This window comes from Aegilops tauschii, chromosome 7, assembly GCF_002575655.3.
Source record: "Aegilops tauschii subsp. strangulata cultivar AL8/78 chromosome 7, Aet v6.0, whole genome shotgun sequence".
NCBI classification, from domain to species: domain Eukaryota; kingdom Viridiplantae; phylum Streptophyta; class Magnoliopsida; order Poales; family Poaceae; genus Aegilops; species Aegilops tauschii.
Window position 1 is genome coordinate 172,538,993 of NC_053041.3, and position 21,355 is coordinate 172,560,347.

Sequence of the window (21,355 nt, forward strand, 5' to 3'; positions counted from 1 at the left end):
GACACTGTTTCCTTCTTGTAGGCTCCGTCGCGGTGGCCTTTCTCCTTCGAGTTGCTCCGGGTGAACCCGATCTTTAGGATCTGATGGTGGCGGCTACCTGTGGTCGTTCCCTTCTTGGAGGCACCATCTTGGAGTCCTGGTTCCGTCGTTTCCGTCTCACCTCCCCTCGGAGGATTGGAGGTCTCCGGTGGTTCCAAGCAGTGCGTCCTCGCGCAATGGCTTGGTAGTAGTTGGGGTGGTGTGACGGTGCCCGACACCTTTGTATCTTGCCTTGGGTGGGTGTGTCGTGTGCGGTGGTGGCGTGAGTTTGTATCGTGGTACTTGTGGTTCGGTGCTTTATATATAAAGCGGGGTGAAAGCCTTTTTCGGTAAAGGGAAAAGCCCCATGGTTAAATTACCAAGGCAGCCCGAGCACGATAGTAATAAGGAAAAAGTCTGGCAAAAGCTAGATCTCAGTTGGGCCAAGGTCAATGTGATGGGAGTTCCCTGGAGGAAAGCAGTAGTGGAGCATGGGACATTGTGGTCCGAGATCACGACGGGGAAATTATTCTACCTTCTTGGGACTATGTACCGCGGTGCAAAGGAGCGGACATCGCAAAAGCCATTGCTTGTCTAGAACGACTGCTAATAGCGATGTGAGGCACAAATCTACCAATAATTATTGAAACAAATTGGAGCTCGGTGGCAAAGGCGCTCGACCCCTCCTGTATTGACAAGTCGGAAATTGGAACAATTGCGAAGGAGTTTCACACTATCAGGCAAGGAAACGGGGAAATTAAAGTTTGTAAAGTAGACAGAAAGGAAAATAGTTTAGCTCATAGTCTTGCCTGGTTTTGGCGTAGAGAGTTGCATGGTGGAGTTTTGCAAGGCAGAGTGCCAACCTGCGTGTTGAGCATGACCCTGTGTGATTGTAAGAACAATTTGGCTGTCTTAAATTACTACAACTCTCTATTTCATAGAAATAAAAAATAATTAAAGTTCTAGATTTTTCTTAAGTCAAATTTCACCAAGTTTATATGAATCAACATTTACAACACCAAACTTGCTTTGTTATGATTCTAGGACTTCAATTATTTCGAAACTGAGGAAGTAAAACACAACCCGCCACATTGTAACCCTTACAAACAGTGATGCCCTGACCTCGTTGCCCAGCCGTAAACCCCATGCTTTTTTTAGAATATGAACCCCATACTATGTTCCGTCATGTCGCCGGTGTACCACCATGTTGCAACGTTCCCCGCCACTTACTTCTCTGCACTGACGGAGGACTCGAGTGTGCAAGGTTTGGCGGCCGCCATACCTTAGTTGGGTGTAACCGTTTTTATACCAATGCATATTTTTGCTACTATCGTAGCGACGAAACCAGCTGAAACGATCTTCTCAGCAATGAAAATTATCAAGGCTGAGTTGCAGCAAGAGGTTCGATGGCTAGCTTAATGACTTGATGGTGTGTAACATTGAGCGAGGGATCTTTGAAAGTCTTGATCTTGGTAAAATTAAGGAAATTTTCAGAAGGAGTGTAGGGCATTGTCATCGCCTGGGTCTTTTAGACGCCAGCGAGAGCTTCATTATCGTTATGCTCTAGGTTGTTTTTCTGTTGAAATATCAATATGTTAACATGTTCATTGTATTTGGTTATTCGGTTTGAGAATCACATAAAAATAGTGTGTATTGACTCTTTTGGTTTCGGATAAATAAAAAATCTTTGCTTAAGACTTCGCCCCACGTTAAACAAATTTTGTCCCCCTCCACTGCTTCTCTGCTGGCTAGTTGTCACTTCATCTCTTCCTCCAACTTCGAGCCACGTAGAAAACCCGTTAACGAAAATTGCTAACATGAACTCTGGTCAGGGGCATGTAATCTTGTTTTCCACAACTTTAAAAATATCAAGTCATTCAAGTTTGACAATATTTAAAGAAAACGGTAATTTGCATCTATAAAATCGAGACAGTATGCAGTTGGTGGGATGGGGAGGGGGGAGTAAAAATATGTAGTTCATGAGGAAACAAAGCTAGATTCGCCACGCAGCCGGTGAACAATAGGATAGGGACAGGGATATGGGCAGAACGGCGCATTTTTGTGGGGCATGGGGACAATCCGATTGGAGCTGAAAAATCCAACCCCGGAATTCATTCCAAGTCAATCAATCGGCTGATTGGATCTAAAAGCCTCGACATTGCTAATCTTCAGCAAAGAAGAGACAACTAGACAATGACTGATCACAAAAAGCAGGACTAAACTCAAATCATCAGGGCTATCTTCTACTTTTTCAGCCTACGGCAAAGTTGGAAATGGAGCATCTTAGTATCTCACAGTGAGCAAACAGTGCATTCAGTTCAATCCATTGTTCACCTATTGAAAACCTAGTTGTTGTCCCAATAGTGGCGTAATTGTACTAGGGCGACTAGTCAAACGGAACATTCTGATGTCACTCATCAGTCAATCACAGGCTTGTTCAGATCAAGTCCTAGACCCATTTGAAATCCTGGTAACTTGCTGCAAAATTTACATGAAATTTATGCAAAATTTGCACTTTATAGTAGCTACTGGTTTAGTGACACAAGACCCCTTCCTATACAGAAGAAGATATCCAAATGTTGCAACGGAGCATGGTCACGGGCTGCATAATGTACATGCTCGTACGCTCGATGGAGCATATGCGCGCACAGTGGAGTCGTGCACTTGCGCTGTGGAGTCATAGAAGTTACCAAACGCCGACAAGTGCAGGGAGCCACCACCGCACCGGCACTGGGTCCTTACTCCGTAACCACGTCGCCGTCACGGCACGCCCACACACCCCCAACCCCGATCAACTGCCCCCGGCCGAGCCACAACTGCTTATAAACCCTTCGTCTTCCTCCTCCCACCTTCACCATTCACCACCGCCCCTCGCCTCTCCCCCTTTCCGCCGAAGCGAGCAATGGACCTCGACGACGACATGATACCCTACTCCGCCTCCGGCGACTCCTCGCCGTCCTCCTCCGACCTCGACACCGAGGTAGTTATCGAATTTCCTGGCTGGGTGCGGTTAGTTGCATTTGCTCCGTTTTCTTGCGTGCGCTGACGGAGTTGTTGGTTTTGGTCTCTTGGCAGTCGACGGGGTCCTTCTTCCCGGACCGGAGCACGACGCTGGGGACGCTGATGGGCGTGTCGACGTTCGGCGGCGCCGGTGTGCAGCGGCGGCTGACTCGGGCGGCGCCGGGGCAGGAGAGCGAGAGGCCGACGCGGGCGGCAACGGAGGAGCGAGACGGGCGGCGCGCGGGCGGGTGGCGACGGAGGAGGCGGCGGCGGGGCGGGAGCTGGTGGCGGCTGTGCCGCGACGACGCCAGCGGGCCGCCGACGAGGCTGGGCGAGTTCCTGGACATGGAGCGGCAGCACGCCGGCGCCGACTTCCTGTGCGCCGGCCCGCAGGAGCCGGACCCGCCTTCGGTGGCCGCGACGCCGCTGTTCGAGGACGGGAGGGTGCGCCCGCCGCAGCAGCGCGCCGCCCCGCCGGAGGAGCGCGGGAGGTGGCGGCTGCAGCGGGCCGCGGAAGGGTCGTCCACGTCCTCGTCGCTGGCCAGGCTCCCGGTGCTGCTCACCGGCATCTGCAGCGGCGGCGCTGGGTAGTGGCAGCACCCCGCAATTAACTCATTCCCGAGGGGCGCTTACGTGGTGTACGTGAAAGCGGACTGAATGCAGCATGATTCTTTTCTTCATCCCACGGAACGGATTCTCTCTGCCGCTCCATTTCTCCTTTCTTCGTTATAAATAATAATTGTTGTTGCTCGGTCCCTCTGGCCCAGTACAAAATTCTTCGTCCGATGCTTCGCCTCTTCTCTTTTCTTTCTCCTTTTGCTCTACTTTACTATCGAAAAGAATCGGAGGCAGTGCAACAAAAGTGACAAAACTATGTTCTCTTCTGCTCTTGTTGACTTGTTGTTACACCCGTCATTTTTATCTCATGTACTCCTGTAAATACCAAAAGTAATAAGAGAATTTTACGCAAAGCTGCAGTGGGCAACGTAAAGACGCTTGCACTACGTATTTGTCTGTACTATTTCGTGCTGCCGTGCATGCATGCACCGCGGATTCGCAGCAGTAAGTGTATCACCAGTACAGTACATGCGCGGCACCGTGGCATTTTCTCTCCTGTCCGTGCAGCGCATGCGGACCGATCCCATCGCACGGACGGAAGATACGCCACGTCGCCCGGCGATTCGAGTGCCAGCTGACCGACGAGAGCGGACACGAAACCCCGACGCCATCGAACGAACCTTTGCACGGCGATCGACGCGATCCGCCGCATGGGTTCATCTCCATCGGTCGCTCTCGGAGTCAAGTTTGCGGCGATCTGTGCCGCCGCGTCGGGCATGCGCGCGCCATGCCTGCCCTGCTGCCCCCACGCAGCAGCAGAATGATGATGAGGAGGAGGAGATGTACCGGGAGTTGCTTCCGGTTTCAAGCAAAGCTTCAGATTCCAGCAAGGGCCCAAAGGCCAGAAAAAGACGCGGCACCTGCACTGCGGCACATGACATGTCTACCAACGGACCAGGTCACACATGTTTAACCTGAAGCTTGAATTGGATGGCCGCTCTGGCAGTTCAAAGCTTGGAATGTTCAAGTAGAGTTCCCGCCGATTCTTCTTTGGCTTCATCATACTACCTAAAAAGGAGTTGTGTTCTATAAGCAATGTTGCACCGAATATTTCATTAACGGGGTTGACCTTGGAGTTTCCACCGTTGTGCGCGGTGCGGCCGTGCGGTGTCCACAACTTTCTTGGGATTGGTTGTTTTACCATGAAGCTATGACATTGACTTCTCAACTGGAAGAAGGCGGCCATTTAGATAGCGAAGGAGTTGATGCGATGCTAAACCTAGGTCGATGATGATATATTTTTCTGAGTGACAATAGGACGATGATGATATATAGTAGTAGTAGATGGAGATATATTGCTTGTCTTGGCACGACCGATCCTTTTCCTGCCATTTTTTACAGGAAAGGAGCGGCATCCGTTACACGTAGTAGTAGAAATAATAATGCAGGGGCAGCAAAGCAACAGGACGAATCAGCCCACTGCAGCCCATACAAAACAAGGACCACCAACCAGGCTTCCTTCCTTCCTCGGCCCACCACAGCTAAAGAGGCCACTTCAACCACATTTCTTCAGTCGGTGCCATCGGACTGGGGCAGGTTGGGGTGGGCGGAGAAGTAGGCGAGGAGGCCCAGCAGCGGGGCGTTGATGTAGGTGGTGGGCTCGGACTGCTGGAAGACGGCCCGCGCGTCTGGGAAGTTGTCGCTGGTGTTGCTGGGCCCGCCCACCACGGCGCCCACGAGCAGGTTCGGGTTGGGCGCGCTGCTGCCGTAGTAGGCCGCGCCGGCCTTGCATCCGATCCGGGCCGGGTGCGCCGACACCGACGGCAGCGAGCTGCCGCGGTGGTGGATCCGCCGCGGGAACCGCTCCCCGTACCCCACCATGTACGACATGCGCAGCGGGTTGTCGCCAAGGATGTAGTCCACCTGGCACAGGAAACAAACCGGAAGCGCGCGTCAGTTTGCTCTCGCGGCGGAGCGGAGGCGGCGCGTTTCGGGGATGGAAACACGGCGGCGGGTTCCGCGGCGACGGACCTGGCGCTTGGCGACGCGGCGGAGCACGACCGGCGAGGCGGAGGAGCCGCCGCACGGCACCCGCACGTTGGCGTGGCTGGCGTAGTTGGCGTAGGCGAGCAGCAGGAACGACAGCGACGTCACGTGCTGCATGTTGCTGTTGCCCACCTTGAACAGAAGGCCACCTGCGTCCATATTTCACAAGAACGAGTTCAGAAAAGATTTCATCAAGCTAAATTTTGTGGAAATTACGAGTATGGCTTGGCGATGGGTGGCTGACCTGGGGAGTACTCGATCTGGGGGTGATTGGAGATGCCGGGGAGGAGGGTACAGATGAAGTTGTCGGCGTTCACCTGGAACGACTTGAAGAAGGAGTCCTTGCCCATCAGCACCTCCTGCACACGGAAACAGCACAGCATATCCCACTATCAGTGACCAACCTAATTAACCTAACACTTCATCAGTACAGATAAGTGAGAAATGACAGTGGTTTTGGCATATCCCGCTACGATCGAGACCCGTGAGCACACCACTGAAAAGTCGCCCACAGCGCACTGCCCGACCCCCGCTGTTCGCCTGTTTTACAGCAGGGCACATGACCCCATGGGTAGACCAGCCCGGACCGGGCCAGTGTTAGTACTGACGACTGAGACAAACATGCTCGCCTGCCTGCTTTCATCCACTAACCAGCTTATCATCACTGGCAGTGCAGATAAAAAAATAGTATAGGCTTTGATTAACCTATCCAGATAGAATCTGGCCCCAACCAAGGTCCGGAACCGTGCGGTGCGAATCTAGGATACGTTCCAATGAGGCACGGGCCCAATAATGCACACATGCTGCGCCAATCTATACAGCCAGGCATGTGAATATGTGATGAGCACACTCTGCCACGGTATGAGTAGCCATCCCCTATCACACGGCCATGTGGAGTGCCACATGACATGACAGACAAGGCAGCGAGAAAGTGCAGAATGCCTGATTAGTCGGGCCAGAATCGTGTCAGCTCACATGCTGATCCGCCCAACAAACAAGCATAGATGCATCATAAACTCCAACGGAGAGAACAAAGGCATATGCTCAATCGTAACATATGTCCGATCTCATTCATTGCCTAATCACCCAGAGTAATGCACATCACATGATTTGCTGGGTTTTGTTATCCTGGCCTTGGGACGACTGTTCCTCCGACAGTTAATCCAGACAGGAGAATGCACCCAACATGGTGTGCACGTTCAAAGGAATATCCTGGTGAAGATGATGGAGACGTGAAACGCGACGCTTGCTGCCTCTACTACACTAGTACTAACATGATATCGAGCCGACCTTTTCTTTAGCTTTAAAATTTTGCTTTTGGGCCCAGCCTGGTAGGCCCAGCCCCACATGTCTGTCTGACCGAGCAAAAGAGCAGAGCCCGCGTGCAAAGGTTCCGCTCATGGCCGGCCTTCCAGCCCATGCATGACCTTGCTTTGCTTTACTGCGGAGCAGAGTGCCCTGCTCTCCTAGCACAGAGAGCTCCTCTGGTTTAAAGTACGTACTCACTAAAAAAAACTAAAAAGGGCGGGAAGCCGGGCGCATGTGCGCGCCGCTGGGCAACTACAGTAGAGACTAGCGTCGTCGTTGCTGCTCGCTCTGGTGTGTACGCAAACCGAGCAGGGCACAGAAGAATCACGCAATGACACACGAGAAGCGGCCAAAACAGGGTCAGGCATCCCTGCGTGGACGCACTGCCCTAGAGTACATGTCTACTTCACACTCTATACCATAGGCCAGTATAGCAATGCAGTCAAGTACTCCTACTGTGTAGTCTGTGTTACACCAAGTACAGTGGTGGTGGTAGTGGAGTGCTGCCTTACTCTAGTCAACAGGAGCATGCATGTAATCTCCAAGTACTACAGTGGTAGCAGTAGAGTGGAAGAAATGAGGATACCTTGGAGATGAGGATGTTGATGCCGGCGTGCTTGTTGTCCCAGCCGAACTCGTTGATGGAGTCGCTGGCGCCGAGCGCCACCTCGTTCTTCTTGATGTAGTCGCGGTACACGCGCTGGCGCGACGCCTTGTGCAGCCACGCCGCCCCCCACAGCAGCTCGTCCTGGTACCCGTCGTAGTCGCAGTAGCAGGGGCACACCGCCGAGTACAGGCTGCTGCTGTACGCCCCACGGTACTTGTCCGCGAACTCAAACACCTTCACGAACCAAAGCAACTCAATCCATCTGCTTCTTGGGCTGCTGCTGCTGCTACTACTAATGGAAAAAACGCGTGCTACATCTACTGTGGCCAACTTTTAAAAACTTAGCAAAAGAGCTCAAGAGAAACATCCACTTAGCAAAAGAGGTTCACTATTTCTGTGAAGGTGGGTGACGGTAGATATTACGGCTGCAGCGACGTGGCAGGGTCATAATGGACCACCGGCTTTAATGCACTTTATTTTACGAGCGAACGGAAAGTGGGGGTGGAGTGGCTATCTTACGGAGATGGCGCGGTCGAGCAGGCGCTTGGAGTAGGCCGGGTCGGCCTCGCGGAAGACGATGGAGCCGGCGGCGAGGGCGGCGGCGGTCTCGGCGGCGACGTCGGAGCCCGGGTGCTGGGGGTCCACCTTGTAGACGGTGCGCGGGGTGTCCATGTCCTCGGGCCGCTCCCAGCACGAGTGGTCGTGGAAGGCGTCCCCCACCTGCACGTACACCGTGTTGGGCGTCGCCGTCGCCTTCATCAGGTAGTCCGTCGCCCACCGCACCGCCGCCCGGGCCTCCCCGCCGTGCGACCCGAAGTTCTTGCCGAAGTCGATGAGCCCCCACGACATGAGCGTCGTCGTGAACGCCATCGGGAACCCGAACTTGACGTTGTCGCCCGCGTCGTAGTACCCGCCCGTCAGGTCCACCTGCGCATGCACAACACCACGTTCCTGCTCAACAAACGACCAATGCATAGCAGGGCAAAGGAGGAGGAAATGGCGAGGTCATTGGTCTCACCCCAGCGGTGGCGCCGTCGTTGAGCGCGGAGTCGCGGCGCCAGCGGACGCGCTGGTCGGGCGGGAGGCGGCCGGACCGCTGGCCCTCGAAGAAGAGGATGCTCTTGTGGAGCGCGTCGCCGTAGTTGTGCTGGGCCACGGCCGCCGTCGACAGGAGCAGCAGCATTGCCGCGGCCGCCACCATTGCCTTCGCCGGCGACGTCATTGCTTCCCCGGTGTTGATGGGTGGCGGTTTAGTTGGTTGGCGCTGCGTGTGTGCGGCGGTTCGGGCGCTGGGCTGCTGCTGCTGCAGTGGAGTGGCGAGGCCGAGGATTTAATAGGGGAGGGCACCGGCCGGGGTGGCCAAGTAAATGGCATGTGAGGCTGAGCCAGAGAGGGAATGGGATGCTGGGGGCGGAGCCAGTCGCCGCGCGACACGTGCGCGTGGCAGCGCTGCGGCGCCCGGGGGCGAGGACGAGGGCCGCTTGCGTGGAACTGGTCCAGCGGTCCGTCCTCGCGAAGGTTGCTGTAGCTGCTTCCGGTGCCAACGAAGGGCTATTGCAATTTGGGAGCACAAAAGTGGTGTACCAAACCCTCGGAAATGGCTGTCTTGGGACCGATCGATATAACTTTTCTTGGAATCTCGACGGCTGTCCCTAATAATACCTGTATTCACGTGCAATCATTGGTTCACAACCTTGCAACATTTTGGACGCAAAGAAACAATAAAGCAAATTCTAAACCTATCAAAGATGAAGTGCCGGTGCAATTTTTACTTACGCAACTGCCTAATTCCACATTTCAAAAAACACAAAGATGCACAATAAATCATCATTAGACTTAGCAACGCAAGTAGACAAAAATAATTTCATGGCCAACATTGTCATAACCGATATTTGCAAGACATATTAGTCGGAACAAAAAATAGAGGATCCATAGTCATTGCGAGTGTTACAGAATTTCCAATGAAATGTCGTTATACAATAATGCGCGTGCTCGGGGAAGACAGTGGGGTGAGATCCTCTTGATCGCCCAGGTAAATTTCATGAGGTTAGACTGGCTAGTACAAGTTTGCTATGTACGTATTAGTATTAGTTAAGTAATTAGATGTTGGGCCACTAGGGGGTCATGCACTTACTATAGCCCTAAGTGCCTACGGGGAAAGAAAAATCTTATTTACGTATACATAAAGCTATAAGCCTATGATCACTAAATGGGTTAGGTCGACATGTTCCTTTTCCTTCTAAGCTTCAACTTTCAATTAGCGATCGTTGTCGTTTGACCACAAATCTGATCAGATAATTTTATGAATTGGATATAAACACGGTAAGCATTGGTTGTGCCTGTTAGGTTGGACAAATAAATCGGAATTGGAATTTTACCCCAGTTCCAAATGGATTAGTGGGCAACTAGAATATGTCCACCTCAATAAAATGATTAGAGGTCTGAATTATGTGGAAATGACCATGCCACCTCATACACATGTATGTATACGCATAAAAAAAATATTGTGTTACATTATATTTTAAATTTATATTGTAATAAATAAACATTTTTACATTATTGGTAATATAATTACTAATATATAGTCAATATTAAGAAATATCATTATCTTTAAAACATGCGCAGAAAGAATACTAAACATGATTATTATGCATACATGAATATTTTTTTGTTATAATGATAAAATAATATAACTAGTATAATTACAAGATCATGTGGATAATATTACATACACAAATAAATTTACATATATCCAGTAAATTATTATTTGTATATACAAAAGTACATACATGTAAATATGTAAGATAATGTAGTAAATAATAATACAATCCATAATTATAAATTACATAGTAGAAATTATATAGTGTTATAACATATATGGTCAATTACTTTAATATAAACCACGCATTACATATAACAATATTCTTATGACATACTATTTTGCACATGTTTGTAATACTTTACCTACTTTTCTTGTACATATGTAACAATACATACACAAATACACAAGTGCTAACTCGAATGCTCTGAAATGATGAACCAAACAGATTTCAGAATTCACGTTACAACTATCGTTCTTGTGAAATTCTATTGCAAGCCACACACTGAATTGGAATTGATTTCCAATTCCATTTTTTTTTAATTTAGCATACTAGTGAATCCCACTTACCAATTTAAGTTCTGCGATCTGAACCCGACTTCGAGTCATTCAAAAGAAGTTGTCCCTCCATCACTATGTCAAGCTCGAACCCTACCACGTCGTCGCCCCACCAATGTCGTCATCGTGAATGTAATCTCTATTGCAGAGGTGATTTGAATGCTCATGTGATCTGATTAAATACATTGTAGCCTACCGATGTTAAGTTTTCGAGCACAAAAGTGATGGGTTCTAACAATAAACTACTCCCTTTGTCTTATATTATGGGACGGAGGGAGTATATTTTTTGTCTAACATATAAATGGAACGAGGCAAGGACAGGACCAGGAAGAAAACATTTATTTGGTCCATCATTAGTTGGTGGTGCTGGTTAATTACACTGTAGGAAAAATCGCTGCTCTTGGAACAATGTATATTTAGATAACATATGTTTTGCTGGTTGCACTTTTTTTTGTGATTATTGTCTACTTCCCCATTTTCGTGTCAAAAATCCTGGTTGAGCAAGAATTGTGGTATTGGATCAAACACATATTTAAAAAGTTGTGGCACCAATAAAAATGGAGCGTGGCTACAGATAAGTCGCCTGAAATTTGAATTGGGTCAGTCGATTTTGGGAAATCAATTTGAGCCGTTGGATGACAAACGAACTTTGATGCTCGCGTCTTCTTCCTCCAATCGGCTTCCTCCTGAAAACAGATCCCGCCGTCTACTACCATCGGCCGGGCCATCCGTTGCCGCTGCCGCGGCCGACGGTGCTCCCGCGACCGTCTTGCCGCACCGCCCTCCCCTAAACCCCCCCACCACCGGTCTTGCCGCCGTCCGGAGCCATCCCTCTAAATCCAACGACCACCCACAGCGTCCCACCCGTCACCCTAAAATAGATAGTGAGGTGCTTCTCCAGCGAACGTGCACCCACCTGCCACCCTAAGATAGATGGTGGGGGTGTTCTTCCCCAACACCGACGGACTCCTTCTTCATCTTCGTCGCTTCTCTCATTCCTTCTCAAAACCGACTAACCCAAAATGCGAATGTCAGTCGACTGGCATTTAATTGTGATAAAAAATGAGTGTTCGTCTTCGATATTTATGAATAAAAAATGTTTCTCTTGGTGCAGTCGTACTCATCATAGAAGGCCATCGGTGCCGCGAAGCAAGTAACCAAACTCCACCGGCCGGTGCATGGACGGGGCGTAGCACGGGGCAGAGCCGAAAGCAGCACTGGCCCGGAGCCGAGCCTGGGGCAGCATCAACAGGATGTGACGGGACGAGGGGAGGGGAGGGGAGGGCCCCCGGCGCCGGCGAGCTCACGTGCCAGCGGCGGAGGTGATCGAAAGTGATAGGCGGCGCGGGTAGGCATGTTACTTGAGGACGATATCGGTCCATACAGGAGCACGTACCTGCGCATGGCCGTAGCGACATTAGCGGACGCCGTCGTGGGCGGCGTCGACCGATCGATGCTTAACCACTGCCTACCATGCGGCGCTGAGCTGATCAGCAGCATCGCTCGTCCGTCATCCGGCCCGTGGACCGTGGTTGCTTGCCCGTGCGGTGCGGTGGTTGCCATGTACTCGTGCGCCGGTAGGTCGGTAACTGCTGCTGCTGTAGCAGTAGCGTGCAGTACTGGGAGATACGCTTGCCGTGCCGTAACCATGAAACCAGATGCGTTAGTGGGACGGCGTTCGTCCATGCCCCGCGTTAAATGGCGGGAGACGTGCAGTACTTGTTTCTAAATATGGGCTGCGGCTGCTACTACCGTGTACCACTGCTTGTTTGATTTGGACTCTGTCAGCAGTGTAGATACACATGGGTGGGTTATCCAAACAACTATACTACGGCGTTGTTTTCTGAACTTTTACGAGAAATAAAAACTTGTCCTGCAAAATCTCTGTTTCCAACGACCAACATTGTGAAACGGAGCAGAGGAGATGGCGGCCCATACCACCCACATACTCTATGCTCGATTGCTCGTCACGTATGGATGGAGCCACCGGAGCCACTTGATGCAGGCGGCAGTAACTGTGGCCGTTATTGATAGGCGAGCCGTTAAAGCCTGGAGGCGAGGCGAGGACAGCGGGAAGCGGCAGACCACCGGCCTAGTAGAGAGAGAGATGGGCGTACGGGGCGGTAAGGCCATCACCTTCGCGCGACCCTATCCTGTTCTGTCCCGTCCGTTTGGGATAAAAGGGACAAACCGGGCGGCCCAGCGCGCGGGAGCAAATGGACTTTTTTTCGTTTTGTGTCCGCTTTCAACCCATCCCGACCCAGGTTTGCATCGCTTTTACGCCCCAAATCCCTACCCAAACGGATAGAATCCGGACAAAACAGACGTCCGTTTGGGGTCGCGCGGTGGAGTTGGCCTAAGAAACGAACGATCATTTCTATCGTAATTGAAGACGCCGCATACGGCCGGCCGTAGAACCCGCCGGACGGGGACGGCTGATGATGATGGCGACGGGCACGTTCTGGTCCGGCGGATTCTAGCATGCGCCATCGCGGCCGACCGAGGCGGCATGCATCGGCGTGTATCCTTCCCTTCCCGCCCTTTTCACCCAGGCCGCAAGCCCGCAAGGGGTAAAAACCAGAGGTGAAAAAGCCTGATAAAGCCTCTCCGTCCGGCCATGATTTCGCTCGGAAAAGTGACTGCATGGGGCGGAGACGCACGGGACGGAGGGGGCACGGGGAGGTAAAAAGGCTACGGGAGAATCGATCAATCGGTGCCCTTTTTTGACACGAGAGTAAACGTTTTGGCTCTATCAGCTGCGTTTTCGAATCTTTCGTTTGCCGGGGAACATGGCGTTCACTGAGCATGGAGACGGAAAAACTGAGCCCCGAGGCTAACCTTTTTGTACGTGTTGGTGTAAATTTAACCGAAGTAACAAAGCCACTTTCTTTATCCAATGTTGATCCAGCGGACAATCGAATGCCCATAATTAGTTAGTACACTCTCTTTAACCTTTGTTGTCAAGGGCTCTACTGGGCGGGAAGAAAAGAAGAGCACTGCAGCGATGCAGAGCTCCTCCTAGAAAGCTTCCATCTGCTGAAAAAGCCTTCGGGCCTTCAGAGCAACAATAGTTTGACCGGCGGTGTCAGGCGAGAACATACACGGAGGCCATAAAAGAAAAGCCTGTGCGCCAAATGCCTTTTCAGCACTGTAAAATTTGTGCCGATTTCAATGTTTATTATCACTAGAATCCTATGCATCCATGGATCTACCAAACCTGGCTTCTAGAGCACTACCTGCTCCAAATAGGCACGAACAGACCATGGGAATCAGCTTAACGTGGTGGTGGCTCAGACAGAACATGGCAACAAAATAACAAGATAAGATTCAAGGCGGAATCCGCGTAACGCACGACGGGCACGTTCTCGTGCCCCTGATGCGATGAATGAATCCAAGAAACAAGGAACAAACCAACCAGCCAGCCATTAGTGAAGCACATGAATATGGTCCAGAGTCCAGACCCTCCCTGCGCCGAACAAACAGTTTTACCTGCCAGAGACGGCAACATCAACCGGCCTGGCCTGCTATCACTGCATCATCATCAACCCCACCGTCGCTGCGAGATCCGCAGCATTGTACCTTGTGCTCCCACACCAGTGCGCAACGCATAAGTATGGATGGATTCAAGAAAACATTTTGCCATATTCCTAAATGAAAAATCATCACCAAAGCACGCAGGCGGGCAATGATTTGATTGTCTCATCAACCAACCATGATTCATCAACAAAACACGCAGACGGTCAAAGATTTGAGTTGTCTCATCAACCATGATTGTGTGGGTAGTTGTACTTCGCGGTTCTGTGCCAGGAAAAGGATCCGAAGATGGCGCACATTGTCTGAAAACTATTTGCCACTCTTAGACCACCCACCACTCACAGTTGTAACATGACTAACAGGAGTCCATCAAAATATCCACCCACCACTCCCAGTTGTGATCTTTCTGAAAGAAATCCAGAACATGATACTACTGCCTCCTGCCCCGTCCCTTCTTCGATTGCTGCTGCTCCGCCTGTTCCTTCCCTGAAACCTCGCTTATATCAGCTGCACCATGGAAAGGTCAGGGATCCAAATTAGTGAAAAACATTCGAGGCTTGACGCAACAGACATAGCCAAGGAGAAACGTTGGAAGATACCATCAGGCCCACGAGTCATGAGAGCGAAAAAGATGTTGTTGAGCTTCTCCATCTTCTTTGCGTCCTGAGCTTGATCCGTCTTAAACTTCAAGCACTGCAAAGTAAACATGTCAGTCAGCAGAGCAGGATTGCTTTACTTACTTCAATCAAAGTTTAAACTATACGTGGTTCCCGCATTAATATTAGAACAGTCAGACGTTGGTCAAGGACAGCACACAGCAGAGCAGGATTGCTTTACTTCAATCAAAGTCTAAAACTATACGCAGTTCCTGTATTAATATTAGAACAGTCAGACGCTTATCAAAGACAGCTCGCAATACAATTCGCCACTTTTATCGACAGGAGACGTAATATTGTAATATACTAGGCAGTAGGCACTGGATTTTTTCCGTATTTTTATCAGTTTAACCAAGACAAAGTACACACAGTCGCTCTTATAACTATAATAAACAAGTAGGAAGCAACACCTCTATTCAGGCATCCATGATGTAGCCAAGAGACCCGTGAAATTATGATGCTGTGATTTAGCACCATAGCACAACATTGCTGATCCCATCACAAATAACAGAAAAGAATAAACCAGTGGAAACAAAGCCGCCCATGCCGACACTTGCCAAGCAATAAAATTTAAAGATAGAACTGGGAGCTTTTGCTTTAGAACTTTAACAAGTGCACATCAAGAGAACAGACAAACGGAAGCATATTGTTTGACTTTCTCAAAAGAATAAGGTTAAGTCTAAGATAGGCCAAAAGTACACGTTTTTTTCGAGAAAATGCAAAGGACCTTTGCTTTTCATTGCATTGAAAAGATATAGTTTGGTTACGATCCTCCTAGGAGGCCAAGTTCAAATGAAAAACGGGAAAACTAGTGTACATCCCAGGTGGGCGGCAGGATGACGCGAAGGCCAGGGGCACCAGCACCAGCGCGTGCCCACTGCCCGGCTTCGTCCTTGATCTTGGAGACCAGGACATGAACCAGAGGCTGGACGCCATTGAAGATGCACTCTTTGCGCTGCTTCCAAATCATCCATGGCGTCAAGAGGGCAATGGAGGCGATACATTTGACAATTGCTATTGTTGCTAGTTTATTACAAAGTTTCCATACTGGTTTTAGTTATAGGCTGGTCATGTGCCACTCATATTTGGCTCCAAGCTTATAACACCACAATGTCAACCGAGCCAATAGATTGGTAATAGTTGAGTTTTCTAACATTTTCTTTGTATAGCATAAAATTAAATTGGTTCATAATTCTATTAAGTGGCTATCTAATTACAGGTTGGGTCAAATATAGGTGATAATGTGCTAATCTTAATAAAAGAACAAATAAACAAGAGTAACACTATATTACAAACATTATATTTCAGACTTTACGTTCATTTATTAAATGTATAACCACTGTTTCATATTTCATTTGACAGTCAGAATTACGGTGAGGGCACAAGATTGATCACGGTGACATGCAAAATCCTAGCCGATTCATTCAACTGCACGGCTCTATTGTCTTGACACAAACAACATAATGTTGCTGTGTAACACTAGTCAAGTATAACTTTGACAGTAATTTTTTGTCACATTTTTACAGCAATGGCTTTAAAATCAGGAAAAAGTAACAGGCAAGTGCAAAGTTAACAACTAATCCACCACAATCAGCAAATGATTAGGAATCTGGATTAGAAAACGGATATGCTTATATTTAAACCAGATTTTGGATGTCATATTTCACATCGACCTGTCATTAAAATCACATACAAGGGATAAGAAAAAAATTGACATTTTGTTTTTTCAAGGAAGACGCGTGCATATAATAGAATTGACATGATGACCGTTAAAGAAGCACTGCATTTAACAGAGCAAATCATGGAACTTAAGGAGAAATATATCTAGATTTTCTGAATATAATGTAATATTATGATGATTATTCACCACATGGCTTACAGGATTACAAGAAAAGTCAATTAATTCGATCCATGACAACAAGAAAAAACATTCAGCTACAGTTCCTCAAACAAGAATGAATAGATAGTTTGATCGATGCTTAGGAAGTAAACTGAACTAAAACTTTCCTCACGGCACATTTTCGAAGTTCTGCACAGAAAGTGACTTCCAATATTATCTACGGCATTTCCTAGCACAATAGGCCCTCTATGCTGAATGTGCTATCGTTGTCAACTAAAAGGCACAGCTGCAAGCTGACTTACGTGCCTACACAATTATGGAAATTCAAATATGTCATCTGGAAGTGATTCTTCACTGAAAATTATGCATCAATTCAATCAGTTGCAGCAACGCAATGTCGAACCATGAAAAAATACTACACAAATGTTTATGATTTTCAGAACCATTGGGTGCAATCAGATGCACAACTATATGATTACATCATATTCCAAAGCAAATATGTCGATTAGGAGAGTACTGAAGCAACTAGTAGATAACACTAGCAGTATTTAGTGCAGACAGTGTAGTTGCATAATGCATATAGAAGCTTTATCAAGCCAATGTGAAAATCTAGTACTAACAATAATATCAGAATATCTTAAGTATGCTAAGATATAACTTATGACTCAGTTCTGGGACATGCATGTCCAGAAGCTGCAGTATTTTACCAGTGTATGTTTGAGCTGCACCCCCTACGAGTTCCCCAACAGTGTAAACAACATTTAAGTTTGAGCTTAACAAATAGTCCTTCAGTGTTGAGCTAATCAAATACCAAATCCATATATGATGATATATATACAAAACTAAGTACTCCCTCTATAAAGTAGTGATCTAAAAGATCTTATACTCCCTCCGTCTGGAAACACTTGTCGCTCAAACGGATGTATCTAGCATTGAAATAGTGCTAGGTACATTCGTTTGGGCGACAAGCATTTACGGACGGAGGTAGTATTAGTTTACAGAGGGAGTACAAAATTAAGTGGTTTTCAGATGAAGTCAACACAAGGCCACTTGCTCAAATCCATATAACTAAACATGTACTCCGCAGTCTGCACTATCTATTTTCCTGGCTTTGCTCGCATTCTTCCAGGAACAAACAAACTTACTAGTGGGTACAAGAGTACTTTCTTCATGCACAGCAACGATTTGCTTCAATTAGGGCACACATGTCCATCCACACTAGTGTAACTATACTAACTACTGTGAACTAATGCTAACCGCTGCTAGGCATTTATCGCAAAATCTCCTGCATTTATGATATCAAGCAGACATTTAGTTGTAATTAGCATCTCACTATCTTTCTTGACTTGAAAGTAAACTTCAGATGAAATATAAATGTACACGATTGATGTAAAATCAGAACTGCTCAAAACAGAGATCAGTTTTGCTTTCTGTTAATGCTGAAATATCTAACTACCGTAGTATTTTATCGAGCCACTGATAGTATACCAAGATATGCTACGTCACACAAATCAATAGGCAACAGTGAACCATCCCACGCGACGCATGAAATACAAGAACGCTCGATCGGCTCAATTCCTAGTTGTAACGCGCATCTCGCAGTGATACGCGTGATCGGGACCTAAAATACACACTTCCTGGTCATGAATTTGGAAGCAAGACCCAAATCTGGGCAAAACAAGAAGCCTGGGCGCCGTACCTCGCGGTCGTCGGTGACCTTGAGCACGAGCTTCCCGTCGCAGTGCCGGTACTTCATACAGTAGCGAGTCTGGACACATGGGCAACGGATAACGGGTTAGATCGAGATGCGGGCAGGGGGAACCGGGGAAGGGTGGACGAGGGGGGGATCGGGGAGGGAGGGGTGGGGTCCCGGCGTACGGTGATGGGATCGGCGCGGAAGAGCTGCACGGACCGGTCGACGAACTCGTCCCATGAGTCGAAGTACACCATCGCTGCGGCGGCGCTGGCCGGAGGCTAGGGCTTCGCCGCGCTGTGGCGTGGTCTCGTCGGGATCTGTGGGTTTGCGGGGAGGAGTCTGCCACGGTTCGCTAGATTGCTCCCTTCCCTTGGGTCCGGTCCAGGGCTCTCTTTTTTTTTTTGAGAAGAGGTCCGGTTCAGGGCTGAAACTTGTGTTTGGAAAGAGCCACGGGGTCCAGGGCAACTTCAATCGGCCGACCCAGAGAATAGTCCTTTTTCGCAAAGGCTATATCTCGCTTACAGCGAGCGCAATCGTTCAGTTGCAGCGCAATGCCGCTAGCCACTGCGTCATCGTCCGGTTCACGTCGAGTTAGTATGTCGCGATCTAGTTGAAGAAAAAGAGCCGGGACTTTCACAAGTTTTTCGGCTCTTTTTTCTTTTTCTTTTTTATTCACTGGCTTTTCTTCGTTTTTCTTTCTCTATTTTTACTATTTGTTTTCTTTTCTTTATTTTCGATTTGGTTTTCTTTGTTTCCTTCTCATTTTTCACTAGCTTTTTTTATTTTCTTTATTTTTCCTTCATTTTCCTTGGTTTTGTTTTTATTGTTATTCAGTGGTTTTCTTTTGTTTTCACTCCGGTTTTCATTGTTTTTCTATTCACATTTTAAGTATAAATCTAATACATTCATACCGCCCACAAACAGTCCCTCGAAGTGAAGACCAAAAGCACGGTCTCTCTACTTGGTTGCAAGCGTGCAACCTTCACAATCCGGCAGCGCTTCGCCGTCCAGAGCTAATCGATGACGGAGAATTAGAGTGAGGAGATTAGAACCCACATGGCTTCTAATTGCGAGGACAAGATGATTATCCTAGATCTAATTAGTCAATTAGGACCAACTAGAACTAGAACTAGAACTAGAAGAACTAGAGGAGACTCCAAAACTTCTGTGTCCAAAAGAGCAAAATCCCCTAGTATATATAGGTTGGAGGGAGAGGGAGGGCTTCCACCAAGGGGGAAGGAGTCCCGCTTGGTGTGCCGGCCTAGGGAAGGAGGAGTCTAACACCCCCCTTCACCAATTTGCTAAGGAAGGAGGCACTTTCGCACTTGGGCGGTATTTTTAGGCCTGTTGATATTAAATTAAACATAAAATAGTTCTAAATATTTTCAAACCGTTACATATATAATTTAACATCCCTGGAAACATTCTCCACCTATATATATTTATCAGTAATACCCGGTATTACCCCATATTCACCGAAACCCTTCAGGTGACCCAAAACGCTTCTGTACCCTCTCGTAACTATTCCGAATAGTAATGAAACAATTCCACAAATATATTCTCATCACTCCTGTCCTACTGATACGTCTCCAACGTATCTATAATTTTTTATTGTTCCATGCTGTTATATTATCAATCTTGGATATTTTATAATCATTTTATAGTCATTTTATATCATTTTTTGGTACTAACCTATTGACATAGTGCCAAGTGCCAGTTGCTATTTTCTGCATGTTTTTTACATCGCAGGAAATCAATACCAAACGGAGTCCAAATGCAACGAAACTTCACGGAGATTTTTTATGGACCAGAAGACACCTAATGGGCCAAGGCTGCGCCTCGGGGGGGGGGTGCTCCGAGGAGAGCACAACCCACCAGGGCGCGCCAGGAGGCCCAGGCGTGCCCTGGTGGGTTGTGCCCACCTCGGGTGTCCCCCGGACCGCCTCTTTGCTCTATAAATACTCCAATATTCCAAAAACCCTAGGGGAGTCAAAGAAAATCAATTCCAGCCACCGCAGAGTCCAGAACCACCAGATCCAATCTAGACACCATCACGGATGGGGTTCACCACCTCCATTGATGCCTCTCCGATGATGCTTGAGTAGTTCTTTGTAGACCTTCGGGTATGTAGTTAGTAGCTAGATGGCTTCCTCTCTCTCGCTGAATTCTCGATACAATGGTCTCTTGGAGATCCACATGATGTAACTCTTTTTGCCGTGTGTTTGTTGGGATCGGATGAACTTTGAGTTTATGATCAGATCTATCTTTTTATATCCATGAAAGTATTTGAGTTTCTTTGATCTCTTTTATGCATGATTGCTTATAGCCTCGTATTTCTTCTCCGATATTTGGGTTTTGTTTGGCCAACTTGATCTATTTATCTTGCAATGGGAAGAGGTGCTTTGTAGTGGGTTCGATCTTACAGTGCTTGATCCTAGTGACAAAAGGGGAACCGACACGTATGTATCGTTGCTACTAAGGATAAAATGATGGGGGCTATCTCTACATAGGTAGATCTTGTCTACATCATGTCATCATTCTTATTGCATTACTCCGTTTATCCATGAACTTAATACACTAGATGCATGTTGGATAGCGGTCGATGTGTGGAGTAATAGTAGTAGATGCAGGCAGGAGTCGGTCTACCAATCTTGGACGTGATGCCTATATAATGATCATTGCTTGGACATTATCATGATTATTTGAAGTTATATCAATTGCCCAACAGTAATTTGTTCACCCACCGTTTGCTATTTTTCTCGAGAGAAGCCACTTGTGAAACCTACGGCCCCTGGGTCTCTTTCTCATATTATTTGCCTTCGCGATCTACTTTTTCTTTGCATTTATTTTTAGATATATTAAACTAAAAATACAAAAATACCTTGTTGCTTTTATTCTTATTTATTTTATTTGGCGTTCGATCTATCAATCTACT

At 48.0% G+C, this 21,355-nt stretch overlaps 3 protein-coding genes across 3 annotated transcripts; 1 reads left to right on the forward strand and 2 right to left on the reverse strand.

The window, feature by feature from the left end:
* The first annotated feature begins 2,699 nt into the window (after positions 1 to 2,699).
* LOC109769417 (uncharacterized protein At3g17950) lies at positions 2,700 to 3,989 on the forward strand. The gene is made up of 2 exons (XM_020328162.2): positions 2,700 to 2,998; positions 3,094 to 3,989. The coding sequence occupies exons 1-2, from the start codon at positions 2,921 to 2,923 to the stop codon at positions 3,607 to 3,609; spliced, it is 594 nt and encodes a 197-aa protein (XP_020183751.1). The 5' UTR covers positions 2,700 to 2,920; the 3' UTR covers positions 3,610 to 3,989.
* A 917-nt stretch (positions 3,990 to 4,906) lies between these two features.
* Positions 4,907 to 8,858, reverse strand: LOC109769406 (endoglucanase 17). The gene is made up of 6 exons (XM_020328152.4): positions 8,556 to 8,858; positions 8,057 to 8,464; positions 7,517 to 7,771; positions 5,867 to 5,981; positions 5,608 to 5,771; positions 4,907 to 5,499 (listed from the first exon to the last, which is right to left on the reverse strand). The coding sequence occupies exons 1-6, from the start codon at positions 8,757 to 8,759 to the stop codon at positions 5,146 to 5,148; spliced, it is 1,500 nt and encodes a 499-aa protein (XP_020183741.1). The 5' UTR covers positions 8,760 to 8,858; the 3' UTR covers positions 4,907 to 5,145.
* A 5,458-nt stretch (positions 8,859 to 14,316) lies between these two features.
* On the reverse strand, positions 14,317 to 18,837 carry LOC109769405 (signal recognition particle 9 kDa protein). The gene is made up of 4 exons (XM_020328151.4): positions 18,603 to 18,837; positions 18,424 to 18,492; positions 14,828 to 14,921; positions 14,317 to 14,735 (listed from the first exon to the last, which is right to left on the reverse strand). The coding sequence occupies exons 1-4, from the start codon at positions 18,672 to 18,674 to the stop codon at positions 14,659 to 14,661; spliced, it is 312 nt and encodes a 103-aa protein (XP_020183740.3). The 5' UTR covers positions 18,675 to 18,837; the 3' UTR covers positions 14,317 to 14,658.
* Between the last annotated feature and the right edge of the window lie 2,518 nt (positions 18,838 to 21,355).